Below are 20124 nucleotides of genomic sequence, written 5' to 3' on the forward strand. Positions count from 1 at the left end.
TATTGCTATCCCATGACGTTTGTCACCTCAGTGTACATTTATTTTGTTTACTAGTCGATGGTGTGGAACAATAACGAAGGCCTTTTGAGAGTGACAAAACGCGTCCTCAGCCAAAATAGAATTAGAATCTTCAATTTCTGCTTCTCCGTTCAGTACGGGGCGTGTTGGATACTCCAGCCATATCTCCCTCCTTAACATGTACTACAGACAGCTGTAGGTTTCAGTTAGCCTCCTTGCTTACGCCTCTTAAGCTAAACACTGACGTCACCAGTCTTTACTGCACTACAGCTTCGCGTTGCTAGATAGCGAATAGGACGTTGTGTAACTTGGCCTTTCGACATAAATTATTATACTATTACGAGCACAATGGAGGCAACTATTTAGTGTCATCATCTGGACATTACTTTTCCACAAGGACAGTTCATTTATCCCAGTCACCTTTCATTGTTACAGCTTCCTGTTAACAGCACACTTTATATCTCATGATGAATGGTAGAGCTCGTAATTGCATAGCGAAATGAGTAACAACTCAAGTTCAGAGAGGTCAGAACCATCTGTCATGCAAATGAAATGTAAAGGCTTTCCTCGAAGCCTGGTGCTTGCGACTTCGAGATCAGTTAGACGCAAAAAGAAACAGTTTTGTGGTAACGTTTTTCTCCTGCCCCAGAGTTCACATCGACGATCACCAGCGAAATAACATTACAGCTGCGCAGTCTAACGTTTTAGCAGAGTCACTGGTCGGATAGGGGGGCTGATTTTGTTATGTGCTGACGCACGTCCGATAATTTTCCCTCGTTTCTTTCCAAGAACTAGAAGGTTCTCATGTATGACGTTATTTCTATGTAACAGCGAATAGAATTCAGGGTGTTTAAAATCCATCTTTGAGGCTACTAAAAATTGCCTAGTTACTTTTCCACACTCCTTTTGTTTTGTTCTATTGATTTAAACGTCATAGTGGTAGCGTATGGTAAGGCAAATAGGAATTTTTTCGTAGTTGCAAATACGGATTTTGAATACCCTTAATAACAGTAAAGCAACTAAGAACACTGGCTACGCAAATCTTTCGGCAGTTTCAAATATTTTCGTTTATCTTACTAACAAGGTCCTAAAGCGCTAATTGTTTTCCGTAGAGCTTTTTTGACGAAGACAATAATCACCCATAAGATTAAAGAGGCAGAGATCTACATATAGAGAGGTTCTCGGTTTTTTGGGCTCACGTGCGACCCTGGTAAACCAAAGTGCCGCATGGAATTCCACCTACATGGATAATCTCCGACCGGGAACTCAGTTTCCGCACCGCAATAATAAATAAATAAAAACAAATAAACGTTACTGCTGGGGACACAGTATTTGCAAAGATTTAGGCGTTTCTGGCCTATTTTCTCTCCTATTCCTTGTTTACGTATCGCATTTAATTATTTAAATTTAAAAGTAATCTTGTATGTGGGATTGCTTTGCCTGAAGGAACAAAAATATAATAACATTTTAGTATATACTCTATAGAGTGTTTAATAAAATGTGTGTTTCGCCACTGCACTGTGTGATTGGAACATCCTCAAATAATCACGATACGGTCATACAGTTTCTACAAAAGTGTCGAAGTTTAGTCCCCAGATCGCTTACCTTTATTCCCGCATGATATGTTTCTGGCCAGTTGCCTATCTTCAGTTCTAGTACAAAAAATTGAAATTACAATTAGTTCAAATTACAAATGGTTTAAGATTTATGTTTAGAAAACTTCGAAATCCTTAAGAAATTAGTTATAATATGACAGTACAGTAACGTACCATTTGTTTTCGTTGCAGAGTAAGCTACCAAATATGGATCAGAAAGTTCGCTATCATAACTGGCCACACACTAGCCTTCTGCGGATTCATAAATTTTTAAGAAACCTAATTGGTGCAACACCTACAGCACTTGATAGCGCTCAAAAGTGCCTTCCAAGGACAGGTAGAATGCATAAAAGGTGTTCCTAAATGTAACGTATTAAACATGGACGAGGAGATTATTATTAAAAACTTTAAAAGAGCTTTAAAATACTCGAAAAATAGTTTTTGTTGCTGCTGAGCAACAGTTACATGACATTTTTAAAGGAACAGACCGTCATTTGACTGTTTGTCGTTTACTTAAGTACAACGCAGGTTTCGGCCTTTTATGCCTTTTTCAGATATTTGAGCCAATATTTTTTTTAGTTTATGGATAACTCTGAGCTTGACAACATATCAGGTGTCTCGCTATATATGTTAAAGACATAAAATCAAATACTGAAAATGGCATAAAAGGCTGATATCTAGGTTATACTTAAATAAACAATAAATCAGTCAAATGGCGGGGTGTTCCTGTAAATAAAAAAAATAAAAAAATAGTTTTAAAAAATCTAATAATATCTCCCCCATTTGTCGATCGTAGAGCCGGTAGCGCTCTGATGGAAATAATTTACTCATAAGAATGTTCCTAGGCACAACATGTCAAACATAAATCAGGGATTAATATCAGTTAAAAGCTTAAAAAGTAAGTATTGCATCAATCATGTTTCTTACAAAAACTTATGAAGCCACAGCAGACTAGTCTACAGCAAGCTATACAGTGAACTTCCAGTTCCACATCCGACAGGCTACTATGTAAATGTAACACATAGTATGTTACGCACCCGGCCGGTTTGCAGTGCGGTCTAACGCACGGCTTTCCCGATTGGGAAGGAGCGCCTGGTCCCCGGCACAAATCCGTACACCGGACGTGTCGAGGTCCGGTGAGCCGGCCAAAATGTGGAAGCTTTTTAGGCGGTTTTCCATCTGCCTCGGCGAATGCGGGCTGGTTCCCCTTATTCCGACTCATCTACACCACGTCGGTGATTGCTGCGCAAACAAGTTCTCCACGTACGCGTACACCACCATTATCTACCACGCAAACGTCTGTCGTGAGACGTTCCCTGGGGGAGGGGGGGGGGGGGGGTTGGGTATATCGGGGACCAACCCGCACCATAACCCTGAAAGAGTGGTTCGGTGTGGGGCTGCGGAGTGGTGAAGTGGACTGTGGTAGTCGTCGTGGGGTTGTGGACCACTGCGGCGACCGCGAGGACGGAGCCACTCCGCCGTTCAAAAAATGGTTCAAATGGCTCTGAGCAGTATGGGGCTTCAAATCTGAGGTCATCAGTCCCCTATAACTTAGAACTACTTAAACCTAACTAACCTAAGGACATCACACAAATCCATGCCCGAGGCAGGATTCGAACCTGCGACCGTAGAAGTCGCGCAGTTTCGGACTGAAGCGCCTAGAACCGCTCGGCCACCACGGCCGGCTTCTCCGTCGTTTCTAGAACCCCGGTTAACATACAATACAATGTTACTCAACTGTTGTACTGTAACTACTTTCTTAATAATTTTGAAGCTTTATAGACATAAATCTTACACTAGTTGTAATCTAAAGGAACTCCAATTTAAATTTATTTGTAATACATCTGAAGATGTTCAGCTGAGCTGTAAACGCTTACGTGGAAATAAAGAAAAGCGATATGGAGACAATTTGGACAGTTCTGTACAAGTAACGACTGCGGACACTCTGTGATGACAAATACGTCTCGTTTTGATATTGTTTTTACGTTAATACGATGAAGTGGCAAATGTCAATTCGTATCGCGTGTGCAATTTATAAGATGGCAGTGCATTGCGGGAGCTGTCTTTTGTGCTCAGGTGATTCGTGTGAAAAGGTTTCCGATGTTTTCTGGCCGCGCAATGGGAATTAACAGAATTTGAACGCGGAATGGTAGTTGCAGCTAGACGCATGGAACATTCCATTTCGGAAATCGTTAGGGAATTCAGTATTCCGAGATTCACAGTTTCGGGAAAAGCAGTGGCCAACGGCCTTAACTTAAAGACTGAGAGCAGCGGCGTTTTCGTAGAGTTGTCAGTGCTAACAGACATGCATCATGGCATGAAATATAGGCAGATGTCAATGTCGAAAGTATGACGAACATATCCGTTAGGACAGTACTTCGAAATGTGGCGTTAATGGGCTGTGGCAGCAGACGTCCGACGCGCGTCCCTTTGCTAGGAAGATGAAATCGCCTGCAACGCCTCTCCTGGGCTCGTGACCTTATCGGTTCCACCCTAGAGACTGGAAAATCGTGGCCTGGTCAGATGAGTCTCTATTGCTGCTGAGCTGATGGTAAGGCTTGATATGGCGCAGACTGCATAAAGCCATGGATCCCAATAGTCAACAAGGCACTGTTCAAGTGGTTCAAATGGCTCTGAGCACTGTGGGACTTAACATCTGAGGTCATCAGTCCCCTAGAACTTAGAACTACTTAAACCTAACTAACCTACGGACATCACACACATCCATGCCAGAGGCAGGATTCGATCGTGCGACCGTAGCAGTCGCGCAAGGCAGTGTGAAAGATGGTGGTGGCTCCATAATGGTTTAGACTCTATTTACATGGAATAGACTGGGTCTTCTGGTCAAAATGAACCGATCATTGGCTGCAAATGTTTATGTTTGGCTACTTGGAGACAATTTCCAGCCATTCATGGACTTCATGTTCCCATGACAATGCGATGTGATGCTGGGCCACAATTGTTCTCGACTGGTTTGAAGAACATTCTGGACAATTCGAGCGAAGGGCGTGTGTGCAGTTGGAGTGATATGGGACCTCCGATACGTATAGATACGACTCTGACAGGTGACACATACGTAAGCATCCTGTCTTATTACCTGCATCCATTGATGTCCATTGTGCATTCTGATGGACTTGGGCAGTTCCAGCAGGACAATGCGATACTCTACGTCCAGAATTGCTAGAGTGTGGCTCCAGGAACGCTCTTCTGAGTTTAAACACTTCCGCTGGCCACCAAACTATCCAGACATGAACGTTACTGAGCATATCTGGGATGCCATGGAACCTGCTGCTCAGAAGAATACCCCACCCTCTCTTACGGGTTTGTGGATAGTCCTGCGGGATTCATGGAGTCACTTCCCTCCAGCAGTATTTCAGACATTAGTCGAGACTATGCCACTTCTTGTTGCGGCACTTCTGCATGCTTGCGGGGGCCCTGCACGATATTAGGCAACTGTACCAGTTTCTTTGGCTCTTCAGTGTATAAAATTAACACTTTATAAAAATGTACCGGAAAGCAGAACGGTTTGGTTTGGCTAGCAAACATTCCAGTGATCAAAAAACCGACAGCCGTTTTGAGCGGGACCTTCCTGGGGCAGTCGTTTGACAGTGCCGGAGCAGTGAAGCTCTTATGTGCGATGATTAGCTAACTCGGGAACTTGTATTTTCTGTCGCGAGTGTTGGCAGCGAATACTTTACAGTATTATAGCGAGTGAGCTAGCTTGTGAAAGAACACGTTAGGTGAACAGCGCAGAACTCTGAAACATTTTTGCGATTAATTTTGAGAGTGATTTGAACTTGTGGTTTTATATGGAATGCCAATAAGGAACTTTAATTGGACTACATAATCTAAGTGTACTTTGAAATATTTCCGAGATTCTGCCGGGAATTACGCGTTAATTCACGCGAGGTAATGTTCCGCTTTTGTTTAAACTCTCACACAGTCGTTACTTTGATTCGGCGCTAAAAAGACGGTAATAAACAGTTATATTTAAATCAAAAGTGCTGTGAGTGACAGTATTTTTTTTACCACATAATCGTGCCTGCATACATAACTATTGAACATTTGTGACTAGTTTTCAAGGGTAACTGCGACGAATTCGTTTGGCCATTAGAGAGTAGCGTAGCCAAACCACAAAAATCAACTAGGCACTGAGAAATTCAGGAACAGTGCTTTTGACTAATTCGCTTTATAATTCGTGCTGTCTCACGTCTGGGCTCGAGAACGAACAAACAATTCGTACAATAAAATTTTTTATTCATTTAATGAATCCGTAAAGCCGCCTTTTACAGCGGCAGCTTGTCTATATATACATCTACGTAGATACTCCACAAGCCACTGCACGGTGCATGGCGGAGTGTTCTCTGTACCACTACTTGCCACTTACTTTCCCGTCCCACTCGAAAACAGAGCGAGGGAAAAACGACTGCCTATATGCCTCCGTATGAGCCCTAATTTCTTGTATCTTATTTCGTGGTCCTTAAGCGCAATGTATGTTGGTGGCAGTAGACTCCTTCTGCAGTCAGCTTCAAACACCGCTTCTCTAAATTTTCTCAATAGGGTTTCTAAGAAAGAAAGTCGCATTCCCTCCAGGGATTCCCATTTGAGTTTGCGAAACGTTTCTGTAACATTTAAGTGTTGTTCGAAACTACCGGTAGTAAATCTAGCAGCGCGCCTCTGAATTGCTTCGATGCATTCCTTCAACTCGACCTGGTACGTATCCCAAACACTCGAGCAGTACTCAAGAATAGGTCACACCAGATTCGTATATGCGGTGTCGTTTTCAGGTGAACCACTCTTTCCTAAAATTCTTCCAACAAACAGAAATTGACCATTCGCTTCCCTAACACGGGTCTCACATGATCGATTCACATATCGCTTTGAATCGTTACGCCCAGATGTTTAATGGTTTGGCACTGTATCCGTACATTACAGGTTTGATCTCCCTACTCATCCGCATTAACTTCCATTTTTCCACCTTTAGGGCTAGCTACAGTTCATCACACCAACTGGAAATTTTGTCTGAGTCGTCTTGTATCTACCTACAGTCACTCAACTTCGACACCTCACCGTACACCACGGCATCATCAGCAAACAACCGCAGATTGCCGTCCATCCTGTACTCCTAATCGTTTATGTGTATAGAGAACATCAGCGGTTCTCAGACTTCCCTGAGGCACTCCTGACGAAGCCCTCGTCTTTGATGAACACTTGCCGTCGAGGACAACATACTGGGTTCTATTACTCGAGCCTGTCACATATCTGTGAACTAATGCTCTTACGTTCCTTAACAGCCTCGATGGGGCACCGTGTCAAATGCTTTTCGGAAATCTAGAAATATAGAATCTGTCTGTTGCCCTTCACCCATAGTTCTCAGTATATCATGTGAGAAAAGGGCAAGCACGAGCGATGCTTTCTAAGACCATGCCGATTCGTGAACGTAAGCTGCTCAGCCTCAAGAAGTTTATTTTATTGGAACTGAGAATATGTTCAAGGATTCTGCAGGAAATCGAAGTTAGGGATATTGGTCTCTAATTTGTCGCTACCTATATGCCAATGACACAGCGCACTGGTGAGACACAAAAATAATATATTAAATAAACTATAGGCCATATTATGCTTTCTCCTCTAAACTAAACCAAACGCCGTCTGAACAGGCCTTGGAAGGCTCAACGGTACCGACCGGCCGCCGTGTCATCCTCAGTCAACAGGCGTCACTGGATGCGGATATGGTCAGCACACCGCTCTCCTGGCCCTATGTCAGTTTACGAGACCGGACCCGCTGCTTCTCAATCAAGTAGCTCCTCAGTTTTGCCTCACAAGGGCTGAATGCACCCCGCTTGACTTCACCCCTCGGCAGACCGAATGGTCACCCATCCAAGTGGCAGCCCATCCCGACAGCGCTTAAAATTCGGTGAACTGACTGGAACCGGTGTTACCACTGCGGCAAGGCCGTTGGCGCTTTCTCCTCTAGCTCATAAAAACCTACAATGAAACAAAAACGCCTAACGCTATTAGTTTTTTTACATTTTTTATTTTGATTTTTATTCATTTTGTTGACATTTGTTCATAAAGCTTTGACAGTTGTCGTGTTCGGTTGTTGACATCTGCACATTACAATTATTGTATTTAAAAAGAGTTACCTTATTTTTTAAAGATCAAGACTACTGAACGAACCTCTTTCAGTGAACCAGACAGAATGCTAAACAAGCATTACTACATAATAAAACACATATTGCATGGAACACAATAAAATAGTTCATAATATGATCTCTCACTGTATTAAAGCTATAAATTTAATTACGCTCAAATACCAACAGCAAAACTAATTTTCGAAATCAGTGCAATGAATGCTGTAAGAACGTGCAGATTGTTCTCATTGAAAAGTGAAATAATGGTTAGGTTGTGGAGACCAGACAGCGAGGTCATCGGTCTCATTGGATTACGGAAGGACGGGGAACGAAGTTGGCCATGCCCTTTCAGAGTAACCATGCCGGCATTTGCCTGGAGCGATTTAGGAAAATCACGGAAAACCTAAATCAGGATGGCTGGACTGGGGGTTGAACCGTCATCCTCCCGAACGCGAGTCCACTGTGCTAACCACTGCGCCACCTCGCTCGGTGAAATAATGGTCTGTGGGAGCTGGACACGTAATGAACTCAACTGCTGCATATATGTCTTCCTCGCAACTTCATACTTGCTACAAGAAAACAACAGATAGTCTATAATCTCCAGCCGACTCACTGACAGTCACAAAATGTATCTGTAGTCAGGCTGATTTTATACAAGCGAGACGGGTAAACTTCCACGTACAAGTCTCATCTTACAAACCGTCTTTTGGTTCATCTTAACAAACTGCGCTCTTTAGATCAGGTCTTGGTGGGGATAGTAGACCGTACGTTCCCTTAGGACCTTCCCCGAAGGAGTTTTGACGTACTGCATTGTTCTTACCAAACGATCGCGATTCTCGATGGCGAGCATATACATATAATATTTTTTAGATGGAAGCTTGAGGCATAAGGTATTAGAAATAACCTCTTTGATAGGTGGTCAATTAATATGTAAGTAAATGCTTAAAATTTTGCAGACGCAACAAGTTCATAGTTCTCTACGTGTTATTCTTTTCGTACACTTATAAACCACCGATACCAGTCAGAAAGTCTACTAGTTATATGGACTCGTCACTTACATGTGCAAGGGTTGGATAAATCAATTTAATCACTCGCTTAATATCTATTCACATTGGCCGGCTATCGTGACAACAGTTTGAAACTTTCGCCTTCATGGCTGCCAGTGAAGAAAACGCTTGCAGGGCTGCCCAGTGCATGCTGCAGTAAACATCACAGCAAGAACGTAAAGCACAGACAGAATGTTGTCAATTCTCCCACGAAAACGCATCCCACTACAAAATTTGATTACATTAATTTTTCTGGAAAATGGCCCTTTTCATTTTTCTGTAGGGCTAATAGTTTGACGTAGCGAGCGAGAGAATATGAAAATCTTGCACGTGGTATCTGAAGGCACAGAAGGTTGCATAAAAACGTGGGGCTAGGGCAGCAGTGTAAGGATGTGTAGGGATGCTTGCTACCCATGTCCTATAATCCAGTAACCTCTATTAGTGTAAATATATTGTCCACTCGATTGTCCCTTTTATTACTTACTGTTCATTTCAGTGTTCTTTTTATTGCTGACTAATTTTGATTCAAATGCTCGTCTTATTACACAATTTATTGTTCCTTTTTTTGGCTCTTCTCACAGCCTATTTATACTAGTCATTTTACAGTCCACTGCAACGCATAATCTGCTGTTCACTTTACTTCATATTTTATATCTATTTTATAGCTAATGCACATGATAATTGTTGTACTTGTTTTCCTAGTTCCTCCGCTGGAGTCATTTAAATGGCAACTTTAGCATACATGTCCAAGTTTTAATGGCAGACGATGAATAAATAATTGCACAGTGGGGAATGACAATGTTCCTGGTGCGTTACGTATTCCTCGCCATACAGGGAACGTCCAGCATTGACAGCCATGATCGTTTTCGTGGTCCAGGTGTTAAGGTGTGGGCAGACACAAAGTTTTATGGGCGTACTGACCCCCAATTCTCTGAAAACAATACCTCATCGGTCAACGTTATTGAACTCCTTCCCTACGTGGGTATTTTAGGGGTGTATTCAGCTTTGAGTTCATTTTTACGGTTCCGTTGCTCAATCGGAGCTTTGTGGCCCATGTGTCTGTCTGCCCGTCCGGTAGCACCCCTGTTTCTCAGGTTAGTGTAGACGTACCAAACTGAAATTTATGTCAAATACTAAGGCGTACAGTCCGTACACAGTCTAAGAAATTGAACTCCTAAGTCAATGCAATTAAACTTCCAAGTCAATGCAGTCATTTATGTCAGATATTTTGATACTCGCAAACTCACTCATCAAAACCCATATATCAGGGCTACAATGGCTCTGAGAACTACGGGACTCAACTTCTGAGGTCATTAGTCCCCTAGAACTTAGAACTAGTTAAACCTAACTAACCTAAGGACATCACACACATCCATGCCCGAGGCAGGATTCGAACCTGCGACCGTAGCGGTCTCGCGGTTCCAGACTGCTGCACCTAGAACCGCACGGCCACTTCGGCCGGCTATATCAGGGGTGTACAGACTTGTTGGTATCTCGGGCCGCAAACTCCTCTCTGCGACTGTGTATGGGCCACAAGTAAAAAAAGAGAAAGAAAATAATTAGTTCACATCATTTATTTCACAAACGTTAATTTCATTTAAATATGATTAAAACAATGCATTTTTTCTGAAACATAATGTAGACAAATTTGGGGGAAGCAGGCACGTTCCAAAGTAACATATTGTGAGACAATTTTTTATTTGGAATTGGGAGCAAAAAAAGTAACAAAAGCGAACGGTGAGGGACTAGCCGCCATCAGACGGTGGTGGACCGCTGTGCAACCCTGCTATAGATGAACTATCTGCATGTAAAATTAAGTTTGTACAGTACTCCCAGAGCGCGTAATCTACTCGTACTTTTTCGGTCTTTTTTGGTTGAAAATTCGCGACCGAATCGAACAGCGCAGATGGAGGAGCTGTTGGAAGGAGAAGATATTCGGCGGATGTACTGACCTGCCTGCTACCCCGACTTAAATCCCATCGAGGACGTGCTGGATGCGTTGAGGAGACGTACTGCGACACGTCCACATGCACCAGCGATCACCCAGCCAGCAGTAGCCGTCAGTCGCGCTGGTGAACGAATGGAACGCCGTGCCACAAGGACTCGTTAGCAACCTTTGGGCAAACATGGGAGCACATTGCAGAGCATACACTGGTGTCTGTGGTGATCAAACACCCCAGTAAGAACCGTGTCCCGCTTTTTGCAATGTCCACAGGACCATCATTAATCGTGGTGACATCAGTGTAATTACTGTTTTTGAACAAAACTGTCATTTCTGTTCGTTTCAGTTGCTTAATTCTTTCAGGTACCTTCTATGCTACGCTGCAGCAGTACTTTCTACGTAAGGTCCAAGTTTCTTCGTGCCGTAAGTTCTGCACACCAGTGACTAAAGCCGATAAGTTATTCAGCAACATACGAACGTGGCTTTTAGAGAACATTGTTGTTGTGTTCTTCTGTCCTGAGACTGGTTTGATGCAGCTCTCCATGCTACTCTATCATGTGCAAGCTTCATCATCTTGTAAGTAGGCTGTTTAGGTTTTCTTATTGGTAAAGCCACGTAGCGCTCTGTATGAAAATCACTGGCTGCGCTGTGTGCAGTCTGTGGCTCGTTTGATTTGCTGTCTGCCATTGTAGTGTTGGGCAGATGGATGTTAACAGCGCGTAGCGTTGCGCGGTTGGCGGTGAGCCGCCAGCAGTGGTGGATGTGGGGAGAGAGGTGGTTGAGTTTTGAAATTTGTAAGAATGGATGTCATGAACTGTTATATATATTATGACTCTTAAGGTAAATTCATTGTTTGTTCTCTATTAAAATCTTTCATTTGGTAACTATCCCTATCAGTAGTTAGTGCATTCCGTAGTTTGAATCTTTTATTTAGCTGGCAGTAGTGGCGCTCGCTGTATTGCAGTAGTTCGAGTAACCAAGATTTTTGTGAGGTAAGCGATTTGTGAGACGTATAGGTGTTTGACTGGAATACTCTTTTTCAAATTCTAAAGGTGGCAGGGGTAAAATACAGGGAGCGAAAGGCTATTTATAATTTGTACAGAAACCAGATGGCAGTAATAAGAGTCGAGGGGCATGAAAGGGAAGCAGTGGTTGGGAAGGGAGTGAGACAGGGTTGTAGCCTCTCCCCGATGTTATTCAATCTGTATATTGAGCAAGCAGTAAAGGAAATAAAGAAAAATTTGGAGTAGGTATTAAAATTCATGGAGACGAAGTAAAAACTTTGAGGTTCGCCGATGACATTGTAATTCTGTCAGAGACGGCAAAGGACTTGGAAGAGCAGTTGAACGGAATGGACAGTGTCTTGAAAGGAGGATATAAGATGAACATTAACAAAAGCAAAACGAGGTTAATGGAATGTAGTCAAATTAAATCGGGTGATGCTGAGGGAATTAGATTAGGAAATGAGACACTTAAAGTAGTAAAGGAGTTTTGCTATTTAGGAAGTAAAATAACTGATGATGGTCGAAGTAGAGAGGATATAAAATGTAGACTGGCAATGGCAAGGAAAGCGTTTCTGAAGAAGAGAAATTTGTTAACATCAAATATCGATTTATGTATCAGGAAGTCGTTTCTGAAAGTATTTGTTTGGAGTGTAGCCATGTATGGAAGTGAAACATGGACGATAACTAGTTTGGAAAAGAAGAGAATAGAAGCTTTCGAAATGTGGTGCTACAGAAGAATACTGAAGATAAGGTGGATAGATCACGTAACTAATGAGGAGGTATTGAATAGGATTGGGGAGAAGAGAAGTTTGTGGCACAACTTGACTAGAAGAAGGGATCGGTTGGTAGGACATGTTTTGAGGCATCAAGGGATCACAAATTTAGCATTGGAGGGCAGCGTGGAGGGTAAAAATCGTAGAGGGAGACCGAGAGATGAGTACACTGAGCAGATTCAGAAGGATGTAGGTTGCAGTAGGTACTGGGAGATGAAGCAGCTTGCACAGGATAGAGTAGCATGGAGAGCTGCATCAAACCAGTCTCAGGACTGAAGACAACAACAACAACATAGGTTAATGTTAGTCAGAGCCATTTTTGTAGGGATTTTTTAAAGTCAGATTGCGTTGCGCTAATTTTTATTGTGTGTCAGTTTAAGCACAATCATGTATAAATGTTCAACGGGGACGTTTCAATCTCCCAGTACGTACTGCAGCCTACATCCTTCTGAATCTCCTTAGTGTATTCATCTCTTGGTCTCCCTCTACGATTTTTACCCTCCGCACTGCCCTCCAATACTAAATTGGTGATCCGTTGAAGCCTCAGAATATGTCCTACCAACCGATCCCTTCTTCTAGTCAAGTTGTGCCACAAACTTCACTTCCCCCCAATCCTATTCAATACCTCCTCATTAGTTATATGATCTACCCATCTAATCTTCAGCATTCTTCTGTAGCACCACGCATTTCTAAAGCTTCTATTCTCTTCTTGTCCAAACTATTTATCCTCCATGTTTCACTTGCATACATGGCTACACTCCATACAAATACTTTCAGAAACGACTTCCTGACACTTAACTCTATACTCGATGTTAAGAAATATCTCTTCTTCAGAAACGCTTTCCTTGCCATTGCCAGTCTACATTTTATATCCTTTCTACTTCAACCATCATCAGTTATTTTTCTCACCAAATAGCAAAACTGCTTTACTACTTTAAGTGTCTCATTTCCTAATCTAATTCCCTCAGCATCACCAGTCTTAATTTGACAACATTCCATTATCCTCGTTTTGCTTTTGTTGATGTTCAGCTTATACCCTCCTTTCAAGACACTGTCCATTCCCTTCAACTGCTCTTCCAAGTCCTTTGCTGTCTCTGACAGAATTACAATGTCAGCGACGAACCTCAAAGTTTTTATTTCTTTTCCATGGATTTTAATACCTATCAGCTCTTAACTTGCATACAATTCCTGAACCGGAGCTCTTTTAAAAGTCAATTTTCAGTAGTCTGTGGATTCTAACACCGCCATTCCTGCTCGTATACTCAATCATGACATTCGTTGTTCACTACATTGTCTCGTTTGGCGTCACTGTTGCAGCGGCGGTCAGCAGCGGCGAGTGTCGTTCGCGGCGGCGCTGGTGCACAACCCAGAGCTGCTCATCCTGGACGAGCCCACCGTCGGTCTGGACCCCCTGCTCCGGCAGAGGTGAGTGAGCACTCCACGCTCCCCCTACCACTCGTTGCACAGCCATCGGCGCTCTGTTCCGTACGGAGCAGCCATTTCTCATTTCTTGTTAAACTTCTGCAGTAGGCTACCCTGTTTAAAATGTCAAATAGAAAGTCAGTTAACTGCTTGGCATTAAAAATCAAACTCAAGGAAGGTGTAAGTAGGCTATTTAGGTTTTTTTTATTGGTAACGCCACATAGCGCTCTGTATGAAAATCAATGGCTGTGCTGTGTGCAGTCTGTGGCCATTTGCATTGTTGTTTGCTATTGTAGTGTTGGGAAGCTGGATGTGAACAGCGCGTAGGGTTGCGCAGTTGGAGGGGAGCCGCCAGCAGTGGTGGATGTGGGGAGAGAGATGGCGGAGTTTTGAGAGCGGATGATCTGGACGTGTGTCCATCAGAGACAGTAAATTTGTAAGACTGGATGTCATGAACTGATATATATATTATGACTCTTGAACACTAGTAAGGTAAATACATTGTTTGTTCTTTATCAAAAGCTTTCATTTGCTAACTATGCCTATCAGTAGTTAGTGCCTTCAGTAGTTAGAATCTTTTATTTAGCTGGCAGTAGTGGTGCACGCTGTATTGCAGTAGTTCGAGTAACGAAGATTTTTGTGAGGTAAGTGGTTCGTGAAAGGTATAGGTTAATGTTAGTCAGGGCCATTCTTTTGTAGGGATTTTTGAAAGTCACATTGCGTTGCGCAAAAATATTGTGTGTCAGTTTAAGCACAGTCATTCATAAATTTTTCTATGGGAACGTTTCAAGGGATAACAAATACAGAATTTTACTTACAGTGCGTATACAATACAGCAGCGAGAATATTCCCATACCTACATAAATAAAAATGAATGTTTCTTTGTAATTTTGTCCTCTATGCGTTCCTAAATCATTCATCCAATTGCGATGAAACTTTAGTCAGTTGTTCTCTTTACGCCCGCAAATATTCCTAGCCCAAAAAAAAGACACATAGTACACTAGATAAGATGTCATAAACAACGAGAAGCCACCGCGGGAAAAATACCCAGATTTATTCATCCTCTGTTTGAGACTGAGAGCACTTAGCGATTGGCAGCAAACTTAACGTTACTTTTAATTTGAAACCTTTACGAAAATTTTTCTCTCTGACGCGCCCCCACAAAACGGCGAAAGGAAAAGCGTTGTTGTTGTCGTGGTCTTCAGTCCGAAGACATCTTTGATGCTGCGCTCCATGCTGCTTTATCCTGTGCGAGCCTCTTTATCCCTGAACAACATCTCTAACCAACACTTCTGTATCTGCTTACTGTTTTCATCTTTTGGTCTCTCTATACGATTTTTACCCCACACACTCCCCTTATCAATTACCGTATATCGCTGCACATGTCCTAAAAATGCCGCATCGTGCCTAACATTTTACTGTATTATTTCGTTACTGCCGGCCGCGGTGGCCGAGCTGTTCTAGGCGCTTCCGTCCGGAACCGCGCTACTGCTACGGTCGCAGGTTCGAATCCTGCCTCGGGCATGGATGTGTGTCATGTCATTAGGTTAGTTAGGTTTAAGTAGTTCTAAGTTCTAGAGGACTGATGACCTCATATGTGAAGTCCCATAGCGCTCAGAGCCATTTGAACCATTTCGTTACTACTAACCCTATTCCCGACATATACTGCATACAGATCACTAAATATGCGAGCAAATTTATGATACTGTACGAACACATAGTTCTGTGGATATGGCGTCATAAACATTAAGGTGCGTGAGAAACTGCTGCGTCAGGCATAACGTTTTGTTTTATTACTTATTTACTACTAAAGCTATTTGCAACACACTTCGTAGAATACTTTCTTAAAATGTCTATAAAACCACGGTTGTTTTCCAGTACAACGTTGTCAAAATTTCGAGTCAATCGGTCAAGAACTTTCTGAAATGGGCAGAGAGAGGGAAGACGAGGACATGACAGAGAAAGGGAGAGATGAACAGAGAGAGGGGGAATGAGAAGGTGAAGGTATTCCCGACATATATTACATACAGATCACTAAATATGCTAGCAAATTTATGTTACTATACGAACACATAGTTCTGTGGGTATGACGTCATAAACATTAAGGTGAGTGAGAAACTGCTGCGTCAGGCATAACGTTTTGTTTCATTACTTCTTTACTACTAAAGCTATTCGCAACATACTTCGTAGAATGCTTTTGTTTAATGTCTATAAAACTAACCCGTGGTCTAGGGGCAGTCGCCTTTCGGCACGCTAGCGGCACGGACGTCTTGTTTACGTCCTCGCCGCGCAGCTCGCTCGCGGAGTTGTTTACGTGATTCTGCCGTCTTAGCGCGCTATATTTCATTCGACAGAGAATGGCTTATGCCCACCGAAAATCGACACTGAAGATTAGCTTTGCACCTGAATATGCCCGACCAAAAGCACTGGAAATCGAACAGTTTATCAGAGATGAAGTCAAGATTGACTGCAACGATCTTGTTGGCATCCACCTTTCTATAGTGAGCAGTGTGGTATACGTGAAATTGGTCAACGAAGACATATGTGAAAAAATTCTAGATGCAACTCGAAGTGGTCTTAAGTTCCGTCACTCTGATGGACACATCGGTGACGTAACTGTGGAACATGCGGGACTTGGACTGCGCACGATACGTGTTTTTGAACTCCCTTTCGAGGTGCCTTCAGAGGTAGTGGTATCTGCATTCCATCCATATGGAAAAGTGATTAGCCACACAGCTGAGAAGTGGGTTCAGTTCACTACATACCCGGTTCTCAATGGAGTACGGCAGATCCGCATAGAACTAACCAAACATGTGCCGTCCTACTTATATATTGGTGGCTGCCGTGCAATTATTATTTATGATGGACAGCCGAAGACATGCTCGGGATGTGGCAAAGAAGGACACCTCCGTTCTAGCTGTCTGCAGCGCAGAATCACACAGTTACCGCCTGGGGACCTGCCGGCCACGACCGCTCCGACGTCGCTACCGCTGACGTTTGTCGAAGCTCTCCATAGCGACCCCCGACCGCGAACACCACTGGCTCCTACTACTGGTACATCGTCGTCTCCGGTACTGCCTCAGGCTGTTGCGGACGGACCGACGCCCTTGCCTCCTCCTCCCGACGTGTGCAGTGGTGAGCAATCTCAAGGACAGGGGATGGCCCTTGACTCCATGATTGTGCCTACCGATGCTTTTGTGCCTGAACTTCCGGATCCCCAGGCGTCTTCGGACACTGAAGATCACGTGCGCAAGCAACGGTCGCCGAAGAGACGTCGGAAACGGCGGATCGCCCCGTCTGACACCTGCAGGACGCAGTCTCAGGACGATGAAGATCAAAATTATCAAGTTGTTCCCCCGAAGGACGAATCCGTGGTGGAAGCACCAACTTGCACTCCGTCGGACGTACAACCATCCTTGCATGCACCAGGCGCTGTACCTATGGACGTTGAACAACAGCTGAGCCAGGACAACTCTTCCACCACCGACGTGACACTGCCTTCGGACTCTGCTGGTACTCCACTGGACGCACACCATCCACGCACCCTTGCGTGGTCTGACGATGTAGCCGACGAAACACCAACTAGTGAGACAGCCGCGAATGCCGCTGCTCCAGCCCACGACTCCTAATCGACAGGGTTACAGGATGGGGATGTGCAGCCTACTGGGACAACATTCTTGTTTGCTGCTGCTCTTCGTGCCTCCATGAGCGTCCCTGTAGTCCCAATTCTACGACAAGCTTACAGGATTGGCTCCATCAATGTCAACACCATTGGCACCCCTGTCAAACTACAATTGCTCCGTGATATGTTGAGGGCGTCGGACCTAGATGTTGCCCTTTTGCAGGAAGTTCGCCTGGCGACGTTTCCTAATGTCTATGGCTATGTTTCCTACCTCACGCCGTGTGCCGACGGTGGCAGTGGGACAGCTATTCTTTTAAAGGAAGGCATTGATGTAGATGACGTGATTTACCTACCATCGGCTAGGGGTCTTGCTGTGACTTTCCACGGTGTTCGAGTCATCAATGTTTACGCTCCCTCGGGCACGGCCAAGCGACGGGAGCGGTCGCGATTCTATTCAGAACAGATCGCTCCTTTGTTTGTCGGACGCTACGACCATATTGTTCTTGGCGGCGACTTCAATTGTGTGTTATCCCAAAAGGACCAACATCCCCATTTCACCACATGCCAGGAACTCAAGCTGCTTGTGCATGAACTGAAACTCACCGATACTTGGGACCGCGTGCATGGCGATCGGCCTGGGTATACGTACGTCACCAGCCATTCAGCAAGTCGTCTTGACCGTGTCTACGTGTCCCCAGGACTCGTAACTGCCACGCTTGACGCTGAGTTATGGCCTACCGCCTTTTCCGACCATATCGCCTACATTTGCACTGTTTCGCTCCAGAGGCAGAAGGTGTGGCGCGGTCGAGGCCTGTGGAAGCTGAATGTGGCCCATCTCAAGGATCCGGAATGTAGGCAGGTCGTAGAGACGACGTGGAACAACTGTGTGAGACGCCTTCCAGCGTATCCTTCAACACTTCGGTGGTGGATCGACTGCGCCAAGCCTGCTTTACGTCGTTCTATGATGAATTACGGTCGCGATAAAATGTTATGGCACCGACATACCATGGAATACTATTTCACAATTCTCCGGGAACTCTCAAACCTTGCCCCCTCAGTTCAACGACAGGTTGAAATTCAACGTATTAAGGCGAAGATAATTTCTTTTATGCGTCACCGCCTTGAAGGCACAGTAGTACGCGCAAGATGTCACGAATGTGTACCAGGAGAGCTCCCGTCCATGCATCATGTTATCCGAGAGAAGCAGCGGTGTCGTAGAAAGTTGATCAACGCCCTCGACATGCCAGATGGTCGTCGATTGACGTCCCAGAATGACATCGTAAGAGCCTTTGTGGATCACTACAACGAGTTCTATGCAGCAGAGGACCGGAACGTGGCGGTAATGTCTGATGTCCTCCGTTCCTTGACAGATACCCTGGACGAGTCTGCTGCGGAGATTCTCACGGCGACAATTACGGCTGATGACGTTGCCGATGCTCTTCATAAGGGTGCGGCAAACAAAGCCCCAGGTCCAGATGGGTTCCCGCTGGAGTTTTACCACACATTTCATGACATCATGGGCTCACGCTGGACTGCGATGTATGAAGAACTGATGAACCCTGACTTTCCTCTCCCACCCGAATTCGTAGAAGGCTTGCTTATCCCGGTCCCCAAGCCATCGGGAGGTCGAGGAGTGGAACATTATCGGCCGCTGACCATGTTAAATTGTGACTTCAAGATTTTTACCCGGATTCTTGGCGCTCGCATTAGGCGCGTCGTCCCTCAAGTTATCTCTCTGGATCAAACGTGCTTTGGAGGTGATAGTAACATTCAGACGGCACTCAGCGATTACCGTGACGTTATAGCCCTGACCATGACCTGTCGCAGTCGTGGTGCCTTAGTGACAGTGGACTTCGACCACGCCTTTGATAGAGTGAGTCATGACTTTCTCGAAAACGTACTCCGACGCATGGCCTTTCCCCACAGGTTTATACACCTCGTCTTGCGGCTTCTCCGAGGTGCCACGTCGCGGGTGCTGGTCAATGGCCGTGTGGCGGGCCCTATTAACGTCATGCGGTCGGTCCGTCAAGGATGTCCGCTGTCGATGCTGCTTTTCGCCATTGCCCTTGAGCCACTATTACACGGTTTGAGGAGCCGGTTGACAGGCATAACAATGAGGGGGACTTCTTTCATCTGCCGCGCCTATGCAGATGACTTGGTGTTCTTGGTTCTATCGGAGGATGAAGTGCGAGAGGCACTGGCGTGGATCAACCAGTACGGGGCTGCTGCGGGCAGCCGTGTGAACCTGACGAAATCTAGTGCTATGTCCGTCGGTAGAGGCCTTCCAGCTGAGAGTGTGGCACCATTGCCATTAGTGGACAAGCTCAAATGTCTGGGGATCACCTTCACGCGTGATATACAGCGCACGATCTCATTTAACTACAAACGCCTGCTTCAAGCTATCCGCACGAACGTTCGTGGCAACCTCCTGAGAGCATTGGACATGTTACAAAGGGTGGATTTTATTAACACTCATCTAGTCTCGCGACTACCCCATTTAGCACAGATTTTACCGATGCCAAAGGCAATGGCACACAGACTTCAGGCGGCGTTCGGCTACTTTGTTAGCGC

General features: G+C 44.6%; 1 protein-coding gene across 1 annotated transcript in view; it reads left to right on the forward strand.

Annotated features, from left to right (window-relative positions):
* The window catches only part of LOC126354097 (ABC transporter G family member 23-like), a 500698-nt gene that overhangs the window by 370506 nt on the left and 110068 nt on the right, over positions 1-20124 (forward strand). Inside the window, exon 7 of the mRNA XM_050003484.1 lies at positions 13827-13934. Coding sequence (XP_049859441.1) covers positions 13827-13934 — 108 coding nt within the window. The remainder of the gene's footprint in view (positions 1-13826; positions 13935-20124) is intronic.

The sequence above is a fragment of the Schistocerca gregaria genome, chromosome 3, assembly GCF_023897955.1.
Source record: "Schistocerca gregaria isolate iqSchGreg1 chromosome 3, iqSchGreg1.2, whole genome shotgun sequence".
Classification (NCBI taxonomy): domain Eukaryota; kingdom Metazoa; phylum Arthropoda; class Insecta; order Orthoptera; family Acrididae; genus Schistocerca; species Schistocerca gregaria.